The following is a 10,570-nucleotide window of genomic DNA, read 5'->3' as shown; positions in this document are numbered from 1 at the left end:
TAAACGGTTGTTTTGGACTAGTGCTGTCTGTGCTGCTATAGCACCTGCTGTGTGGGAGAGCCGTTTTCCATCTTGGCACCAACACACACACCAGGTTCTCTCACATAACACCCTCTGACTAATCAATCTGTGAGAGACTTTTTAATTACACTTACTTAGGAAAAAACTTGGTTAAATTAGATTGTTTGCAAAGGACTGCATCTTGAAGTACCGCGTGTGTGTGTGTGTGTGTGGATGTACGATATATGTGTGTTTGATCGATGGAGAGAGATCGATAAAGATATAGATCGTACTTTGACCCAGACCTCCAGAGGAGCTATGCTGATTGTCTCATATTAAACTTATGTGTGGCTATTAATCACACATCCCAAGGTGCCAAAAAGGAGCGGACCCTCATTCTACACACTCCATTTCCTGGATAAGCACAATGAAGTGCTAAGGATGGCAATGAAAACAGATGGATGATGATCGATGGTGAAGATACGTTTTTAGAACCATCCTTCCTACAGCACATCTGTGCTTAGTACAGTTATCTGTACTAAGACAGTGATTCAATACATTTTGGGATGAGATTGGATGGTGGTATTATATTTTAAGTTGGTTAATCAACTGCCAGATACGAAGGTCTAAAATGCCTAATATTTCTTAAAAGACTATCTTGTAATAATAAATATTACTTGCTTGTAAAAATTCAAATCCAACCCGAGAAAAAGATTCACGATAACAGGCGCTTCTTCTCTCTGTAAACACTTTAAATCAATCCACTCATCCTAATAATTGGTAACAGAATGTAAGAAACAGCCCAATCCATAGCACAATCAATACACGTAACAGTAACAATATTCAGTATTAGCAGCATCGTGAAGGGCTTTTAACAACATGGACGACCTAACAGAAACATAACAAGGGCGGAACAGTTAAGATATGCCCCAGACTCAGTAAGAGTTAGAGCTAGAATGTTTTTCTTCTAATTTGTGAGATACGTATTCACTGCTGAATTCGAGTACTAATGTTTGTGATTAGTAATTGTAGCTAGTAAATCATAATTCTTGACTGTCTTTCGTATTAGCAAGATATGCCACCAGAAAAATACTTTTGACATACACTTGCATTTCGCATGCTAAGATAGAGCTGCTGTTAAACTACGTTTGGCGATGGAACAGCCTAAACATGTTGAAATAACGCCCTCTACCGATTGAATGACGTGAACACGTTAGAAAATATGATGATGGTAGATCACTGCCGCAAATGATTATTTAGCCTAAGAAATCGGATGGCCTTTAAAAAATCGGTCAAAGATTATGTGGCAATGGAAATCGTTTAATTAATCGGCTCACAGCACTAGTACGGAAACTCTTAACCCGGAAGTGTTGTTTCACCCTCGTGGTGAGACATGACAGACGCTCAATGAACAAGTGTGTTTCAGTGACTAGAGCTGTCTGCGCTGCAGTTGCGAGACAGAAAAGTCCGTCTCCTACCCGTTCACTGGTAGGATTTATTTTGACAATCACCGGATTCAAGAGAAATATATTAGAAGATTAGAAGATTTACCTTACAATACGGCCAAACCAAATTGTTCTCTTCTAGAGAACATTTGCTAGACCAGTACGTAGTTAGCTCTAGATACAATCCATGCTAGCTATAATCAGTTCACTAGACAGTTGGCCAGACGTGTTCTATAGTAAATCTAGAACACACACCAATATAAACTAGCTAGTGCTATCTTGCTAGCTAGCTGTTCTAGATGTCCGTGCTCGATACATTTGGCAAAGTTGTTGTTGGGTTACTAACATGTTATAACACATGTTATAACATTTATTATAGAAAGCTAAGTTGGGCAACTGGAAGACACATTTGTAAAATGTAATGCAAAGTATTCTCTTTTCCAGATTCCTTGCTTGCTTTCGGTCACAAGGAAAAATACGTGTATTCGAGACTGTTCCCAGCATAAGTGGCTGCGTACCATGTCATCGGAAGGACCAGGCCCCATAACGGGGGACAATGCGGGCGATGCCAACATGACCGTCACTATCGGAGCCACAGTTCCCACCGGATTTGAACACACAGCCGCAGAGGAGGTCAAAGAAAAGATTGGGGTGGAAGCCACTATAAGCAAGGACCGTGGCCGGATTTACTTTCAAATAACCACGAACAACCTCTTTCAGGTAAGAAGGAAGGAAGCCGTTAAGGAAGTGAGCACTGAATCGGCCCTCTGTGTTTTTTTTGTTTTTTTTTGGTAAGAGTCACAGTTGATTGTCAGTATTTAGCTATGACTAATGATATGTAACTGTCAGCACTGCAGGGTACTCTGTCTCTTGTGAGAAGTGGGAGGATCCTTGCACTGTTGCCTCACACCGGGTTTGAATCCCACCCGGGGAACTCTCCCGTGCTCTCAGACCTCAGAGCCTGTCTGTGTGGAGTTTGCATGTTCTCCTCTTGCTCACAAGGGTTTCCCCTGCTAATAACCTTGAGTGAGAGTCAGGTGGCTGAGCGGTTAGGGAATCGGGATAGTAATCAGAAGGTTGCCAGTTCGATTCCCGGCCGTGCGAAATGACGTTGTGTCCTTGGGCAAGGCACCAGGAATGTCCCTGTACTTACTGTAAGTTGCCCTGGATAAGAGCGTCTGCTAAATGACAATGTAAATGTAATAACCCCAATATAAAACCCAAGCAGAACAGATCACTCTGCTGCAGGACATGGGTGAGCACTTGGCCCTGGTCACCCAGACATGGCTGACCGCTGCTCCTGGCTTCCCTCAGAGGAAGGGTGGCAGGATGGGAGGAAAGCAGAGCGGGAATTTCATCAGTGGACTCTCGAGAGTGTGTGTGCGTGTGTGTGCGTGTTGGGGACACTGCTCCCTGCATGTGTGTGTCAGTTGCATTACCAGTAAAGGTTTCGTCATCAGAATGAAAAACACCTTTTGAGGTTTAAACATGCCTGACTGTCCTGGAAGAGAACAAATACAGTTTCATTAACTGTACTGGTGTGTATTAGACACGCAGTTCCGCAATTCCGGAGTTCCGAAGTTCAGAAATTAGGCAATGCCATAGTCACTATGAACCTGCACCTGATTGTTCTCTTGTTTTGTGTTGCCGGGGGTGATTCACAGGACTTTGCTGATTGGATTTGGACATGGATTTAAATGAAAGCTATTTATCCTTTTTCCATTGTGAATTCTGACGGTTTGTTTTGATGTGGGCAGTTCTTCTTCTGTGTGGTTGGCCTGTAGACCTGGTCCTCTCTGCCCCCTCATCCAGCGTCCTCATCCAGCCTCCTCTCTCTGCAGGTGCATCACCTGAAGTCTGTGGATAACCTGTTTGTGGTGGTCGAAGAGTATGACAACTATCAGTTCAAAGACTCAAAGGTAAAAGTTTGGGCCTTGTGGTGTTACAAGAAGATTCACAGGATTTTGTTGTCTTCGGTCAACATCACAGACCCACACACACACACACATACTTTCTCTCTATCACACACTCACACTTTCTATCACACACACACACACACACATACTTTCTCTCTATCACACACGCACACTTTCTATCACACACACGCACACTTTCCCACCTCACGCACCCCTCTGTCTGCCCGACAGGAGGAGACCCTGGCGGAGCTGCAGCTTCTGGCCTCTAAACTCCCATGGACCAACGCCCTGGAGGTCTGGAGGCTGAACAACTCCCTCAAGAAGAAGAGGCTCCGTCGCCGTGGCGCCGGGACCAGGGGGAAGCCCAGCACCAAGCCCCCCAGAGACGCCGTCTCCACCGAGGCCCTCGCTGCCGACACAGACCGCATGCAGCTGGAGGCCCCAGAGCTCACCGAGCCGGACCAGGGAGACGGGTTGCCAGAGCGGGCGGATAACCCCCTAGATGAGCAGGACAATTTGGGGGCGGGGCCGGAGGAGGAGGAGGCAGCGGAGCCCAGTGTGGTAAAGTTCCGTGTAACGTGCAGCAGGGCCGGGGACAAACACAGCTTTACGTCCAGCGAGGCGGCGAGGGATTTTGGCGGCGCCGTGCAGGAGCTGTTTCAGTGGAAAGCTGACATGACAAAGTTTGATGTGGAGGTACAGAAAGTTCCAACAGGACTGACAGATTCCACTGCATTAGCCAAACAACACCCTCCCATGTTGACACCCTAGTCGAGATAAGGCTGTCTTGCACGCCATGACTCAAACAATGTAGAAAATAACTATATAAATATTTTTGGTTGGATTCAGATGGGCGTGGTTACTTTAGACTTCAGTTCTAGTAATTACTAAAATAATGTTTTGTACACATTTTTCATTCAAAAAGTAAATACACCACATACACTACTTTAAAATGGCCCATTCTACTTATTTAAGATGTGTTGGTATTAACATGACAGTGTTTCCTCTAGGATTTTTTTGCAGTGGGGGCAGGTCCCCCACGGCCGAAACAAAGTGCTGACACTAAGCCTATATTTCGGAGCAGGTTAATGTAATAGTCTAATAGCTAATGTAATATTGCACATATTTTTGTCCTATTTCCCCTAAAGAAATAAAGTTAGGCTACTTAATGACACCTTACAGTCATAAAGTATGTTCTAAATGGCATAAATGCTGCCAATTAATAATTGACGTAACTTATTGTAAATGGTCAGTAGCCTAGCCTATCGATTAAGGGGCCACTCGGAAGCATGTATGCTGTCTGCTTCATTTGATCTTGATAGGCTAAGCATTCTGAAGCTAATAATAACAATATACCCACTATTTCTTAATTAAAACTACTTCAGCATAATAATGTACCTAAAATACAAACGTGAGCAAGGGCAGCAATCGCTATCGAATCGACATGTGCAATTTCGCTAGCAGGGGAAGAATAGCCTACAAACAACGAAAATCACCAGTTAACTTAATTTAAATTAGCAAGAACTATAGACTAATACAATAACAGCCTTAAATTAACTGACAACATAAGTTATACGACTAAGCTCTCCAGTTCTCAACGACGCACACACGCAATCTCAACTGCGCTGTGAAGCGCGTGTCCGTGCAATCCTCCGATACGCTTTCTAACAATCACTGCTGATAGACGGCCTAACATTTTGTACAGCCCTAGTTCTGATACCGTGGCGGCAGAAATTTAGCCGTGGCGGCCCGCCACGGAAAAATCAACATAGCGGAAACACTGCATGAGCATGAGAGAATGTTCGAAGTGAAAAGGATATTATAATTCTTTGGTTAATATATATTAGACACCTGCTGCACTAGACCGGCTCTGAGACCTCAGGTGTGTTTTTGCGTATCCTGCAGGTGCTGCTGAACATCCACAAGGTGGAGGTGGTGGTTGGCATCGCCCTGACGGAGGAGAGTCTACACAGGAGAAACATCACACACTTTGGGCCGACAACGCTGAGGTCCACCCTGTGTTACGGCATGCTCAGGTCAGTATGATACCCAGGTCACAGCTCCGGTCAGTATGATACCCAGGTTACAGCTCAGGTCAGTATGATACCCAGGTTACAGCTCCGGTCAGTATGATACCCAGGTTACAGCTCAGGTCAGTATGATACCCAGGTTACAGGTCAGGTCAGTATGATACCTGGGTTACAGCTCAGCTCAGTATGATACCCAGGTTACAGCTCAGGTCAGTATGATACCCAGGTTACAGCTCAGGTCAGTATGATATCCAGGTTACAGCTCAGGTCAGTATGATACCCAGGTTACAGCTCAGGTCAGTATGATAACCAGGTTACAGCTCAGGTCAGTATGATATCCAGGTTACAGCTCAGGTCAGTATGATACCCAGGTTACAGCTCAGGTCAGTATGATACCCAGGTTATAGCTCAGGTCAGTATGATACCCAGGTTACAGCTCAGGTCAGTTCAATATGATACCCAGGTTACAGCTCAGGTCAGTATGATACCCAGGTTACAGCTCATCTCAGGTCAGTATGATACCCAGGTTACAGCTCATCTCAGGTCAGTATGATACCCAGGTTACAGCTCAGGTCAGTATGATATCCAGGTTACAGCTCATCTCAGGTCAGTATGATACCCAGGTTACAGCTCAGGTCAGTATGATACCCAGGTTACAGCTCAGGTCAGTATGATAACCAGGTTACAGCTCAGGTCAGTATGATATCCAGGTTACAGCTCATCTCAGGTCAGTATGATACCCAGGTTACAGCTCAGGTCAGTATGATATCCAGGTTACAGCTCATCTCAGGTCAGTATGATACCCAGGTTACAGCTCAGGTCAGTATTATACCCAGGAGCCACTTCCTGTGGAAGCAGAACCGGAGCTGAAACACTAAACCAAAACATGTCCAGTCCTCACACAATGCTACACTCAGCGTTCGTAAGCTGACTCTGGCAGGTGGGCGTGTGTTGTAATAAGATCCCCGTTTCATTTGTTCATGTCCTTGTATTCAGCCTTTTTCAAACAAGTTAGACGTCTGTGAAGGACGTTCTGCTCCAAAGAAGGTGGAACTTCTGTTTAAACGTCTCTGTGTTGAGACAGGTTGTGTAAACCGGAGCCCTCTGACGTGATCCTGGACCCGATGTGTGGCACAGGAGCTATACCACTGGAGGTAGGAAGAAGAGTCAGGTAGCTGAGCGGTTAGGGAATCGGGCTAGTAATCTGAAGGTTGCCAGTTCGATTCCCGGCCGTGCCAAATGACGTTGTTTCCTTGGGCAAGGCACTTCACCCTACTTGTCTCTGGGGGAATGTCCCTGTACTTACTGTAAGTCGCTCTGGATAAGAGCGTCTGCTAAATGACTAAATGTAAATGTAAAAGAGGAGGACCGGTAAAACATACTAGACCAGGGGTCTTCAACCCTGGTCCTCAGGGCCTGCTGTCCTGAAAGTTATAGATGTTTCCCTGATAGACCACTGTAGAGACCACTGTACTAGACTGGCTAGAATAGCTTAGTGGAAAGCTCTCCGGACATTAATAAAAACAATAATACCTTTTATTTATAGTTACCTTTCAAGGCACTTGAGGACACCTTGCAGCATAGAAACATGCAAATAAAATACTAAACAATACAAATACACAAACATCCAATGCAAATCAAACTATAAGTGCGCAGAAGATTATCTTAAAGGACGTGGGGGAATGTAAAGGTGAAGGAGCGCAGATAAAGAGGAAACACATTTTTAAGCACTTTGTAAAGAGGGGTATCGAGAACCGGTTCCATTATAGAACTGGCTAATTTTCAAGAGGGTTCTTCCGCACTGTTGCTTGTACTCCCCTGGTTGAGCCTTTCACTTGGCTACAGGCTGATCGGTTGACTTTACAGCTCCGATAAACTAAAGCCAAAAAGTTTCTAGCTTACTGCCTCTGCATTAAATGTTCGCCCGACAAAATGAAACGAACATGGCAGAGTGGGGCATAAAAAAGGCAAAATATCTCAAACGAATTCGTCGGAGAGCTCTGAGATATTTTGTGGCCAAATATGGCCAATAGAAATGAATGTATGGATATTGAGTATTAGAGCGTAGCTATCGCTACACAAAATCTTCTGGCGACTCCACCTTTGACGTTCTGAACGTAGGAGTTAGCTAGCCGTGTGTGTTCCAATGGTAGGTTAGCTAGCTAGCTGCAGAGCTGTATCAGAGTGTTCATGTTAATTTGGTAGTTGACAGCAGCACGGTCGAACACGACGCACAAATGGGGCGACCCGCAAGCAAACGTAACAATTTTCCCAGAAATTAAAATCGTAGGTTAGGCCTCGTATTTATTTCCATCTCATAATTTGACAAACTTTAGATGCTTTTTGTAGTCAGACTGTATAGAAGGCAGGGTTTCCAGGTCTGTGTGACAAAACCAGCCCAATGGCCAATCAAAACCAGCCCAAAAAACAGCCCAATATCAGAACTCCAAATATGCCCCTGCCAAACCATATACACTGCTTTTAAAGTCCAACAGCATTGCTATCATTGCCAAATGTATTGTAATATCTACAAAGTAACACCAAATGTTTAGTATGCCAGCATTAGTCAACCAGTTTTCAGGAGGTTTTTCTCAGGAGACAGAGCATTAGGCACGATGTGTGTACGTGCTGATCTGGAGTCAGTTTGGTAGGATTTGGGTATAAATACATTTTCATTTAAAATATAGATTTTTATTTATAGATATTCATGTAATTTGCATGCAAAATAGGTCTACCCAAACCAGCGGACAAACAATTCAACCCGCGGCAACACTTCAAAAGTAGCCCAATTCCGCGGGAAAACCGCGGACCGGGCAACACTGATAGAAGGCTACAGGATAAGATAATATGCCATTACCTACAAATGTTGGTGAATAAATACAGAATGCAGGACATGTTTCGTATTCTCCTGCGTCTATTTGCACATCAGAATCAGAGCTAACAGAACATTACGTTTCTTATATTTTTTCAAAAAAAAAAAAAGATTGACACTGACCTCCTGGTTCCACTTCCTGTCCTCCTGGTTCCACTTCCTGTCCAGGGCGCCCTGGAGTGGCCGCAGGCCTTCTACGTCGCCGGGGACAACAACGACATGGCGGTGAGCCGCACGGTCAACAATATCAGCCACGTCCAGAAGAAAAGACACGACAGGGGCAGGCGAGTACAGACCCACCCCTCATCCGCCCCTCAGCCACCCCTCATCCGCCCCTCATCCGCCCCTCAGCCACCCCTCATCCGCTCCTCATCATCCACTCCTTAGCCACCCCTCATCCACCCCACATCCACCCCTCAGCCACCCCTCATCCACCCCTCATACACTCCTTAGCCACCCCTCATCCACCCCTCATACACTCCTTAGCCACCCCTCATCCACCCCTCATCCACCCCACATCCACCCCTCAGCCACCCCTCATCCACCCCTCATACACTCCTTAGCCACCCCTCATCCACCCCACATCCACCCCTCAGCCACCCCTCATCCACCCCTCATACACTCCTTAGCCACCCCTCATCCACCCCACATCCACCCCTCAGCCACCCCTCATCCACCCCTCATACACTCCTTAGCCACCCCTCATCCACCCCAGCATCCCCTCTCTCTCAGCAGGGGGTCCTGAGCAGGGTCCGGCGGGTGGGGGGGGAGTAAGACGATTACATTCAACGGCCGCATCCTCGGTTATAACATTACTAATTTGAAACTGCCCTGTTGGGTGAAGACTTCCTGTGATGGAGATGTTGTGTTCCTGTGCGTTGTAGTGAGACCCCGGGGCTGCAGATCGACACTGTGCAATGGGATCTGTGTCACCTGCCCATGAGGACGTCCTCCGTGGACATCATCGTCACAGACATGCCCTTCGGGAAGAGGTGAGGGGATTTAGGGGCCTGGATTGTTGTGTGTTTTGTGTGTGACAAGCAAGGCCAAATCACTGGGACATTATGGAACAATAGCTGAAAGGCTGTTTGTGTGTGTGTGTGCGTATGTGTGTGCTTGCGTGTATGGGTGTGTGTGTGCTTGCGTGTATGGGTGTGTGTGTATGGGTGTGGGTGTGTGTGTGTGTATGGGTGTGTGTGTGTGTGTGTGTGCGTATGTGTGTGCTTGCGTGTATGGGTGTGTGTGTGTTAAAGAATGGGCTCCAGGAAGAAGAACTGGGACCTGTACCCATCCTGTCTGAGAGAGATGGCGCGTGTGTGCAGACCAGGCACTGGCAAGGCTGCTCTGTTGACACAGGACAAGAAGTGCTTTGCCAAGGTAACCTACCTCTCCTCCAGACCAAACAGAGATCAAGTATGAGTCATAAATGATCATTGTTATCCCAGGGACACACTGTATATTTAGCATTTCTTGACCGTTTAGAAAGTTATGCCAGTATTTAATTGTTATTACTTTAAAAGATTTCAGATTGTGGCGTTTGTAGGAAATATGTCAGGAAATTGGATACGTTGTTATTCAAGCTGCTCCAGTTTGTAACAGAAGGACCTGGCAGGATCTTCACCAGGGTCATAAGAAATAGATACCATGAATAGCTGTGCAATCGCTCTGATGTTGCCTCAGAACAAGGTCTGCATTGTGGCACCTGAATAGAGTATTTGTTCTGAGGAAACGTCATTGCAATTACAAGGGCTGAATCACACGTTTTTTACGCCCCTGGCAATATGGAACGTATCCAAGCGAAACGCCGCCAGTGGGATTTGGCCTGTGAGTGTCTCCTGACGGCTTGTTGATACTGTGTGTCTGACCAGGCTGTCTCCAGGATGGGTGGGCTGTGGAGGAAGTCTCACACCGTCTGGGTGAATGTGGGGGGGCTCCACGCGGGGGTGTATCTCCTCAAGAGGACCACGGGAGTGTTCGGACAGACCCCCGAAGATATCTGGGAAGGGCCGCCAGCTGCCAAGGCAACCAGCGAGGAGAAGGACAAGTGACCCAGGGAGGGACGTGTCCAGTTTAGTTTTACGTTTGAGTTATTGTTACACCAGGGCAGTCTTTATTTATTACCAAACTAAGGCCGTTTCCATTTTTGTAGGATGCAAGAAAAGTCACTTATTTACTTACCAAACTACCAAAGTAGTTAAGATACGGCATGTCGTTTTCCAGACTGACGTAAGTCCCTGGTTACTGTGACTCAGCATTCTTAGGAAGTTGGATGTATACGTGACGCTGATTAAACATTCTCCAAGTGTT

At 46.1% G+C, this 10,570-nt stretch overlaps 1 protein-coding gene across 3 annotated transcripts; it reads left to right on the top strand.

Annotated features, from left to right (window-relative positions):
* Positions 1-703: 703 nt before the first annotated feature.
* thumpd3 (THUMP domain containing 3) lies at positions 704-10,570 on the top strand. 3 transcript variants are annotated; one of them, XM_062472875.1, is made up of 10 exons: positions 704-790; positions 1,890-2,165; positions 3,287-3,364; positions 3,593-4,057; positions 5,267-5,397; positions 6,476-6,545; positions 8,432-8,547; positions 9,148-9,255; positions 9,517-9,640; positions 10,132-10,570. In XM_062472875.1, the coding sequence occupies exons 2-10, from the start codon at positions 1,965-1,967 to the stop codon at positions 10,309-10,311; spliced, it is 1,473 nt and encodes a 490-aa protein (XP_062328859.1). In that variant the 5' UTR covers positions 704-790; positions 1,890-1,964; the 3' UTR covers positions 10,312-10,570. The 3 variants fall into 3 exon arrangements, with proteins under 3 accessions (XP_062328859.1, XP_062328850.1, XP_062328841.1); XM_062472866.1 differs by lacking the exon at positions 704-790 and adding an exon at positions 1,285-1,488 and having other exon boundaries at positions 8,432-8,551; positions 9,152-9,255; XM_062472857.1 differs by lacking the exon at positions 704-790 and adding an exon at positions 1,290-1,488.

Source organism: Osmerus eperlanus, chromosome 1, assembly GCF_963692335.1.
Source record: "Osmerus eperlanus chromosome 1, fOsmEpe2.1, whole genome shotgun sequence".
NCBI classification, from domain to species: Eukaryota; Metazoa; Chordata; class Actinopteri; order Osmeriformes; family Osmeridae; genus Osmerus; species Osmerus eperlanus.
Note: the sequence above shows the minus strand (reverse complement) of the source record. Positions and strands in the feature narration are given on the sequence as shown.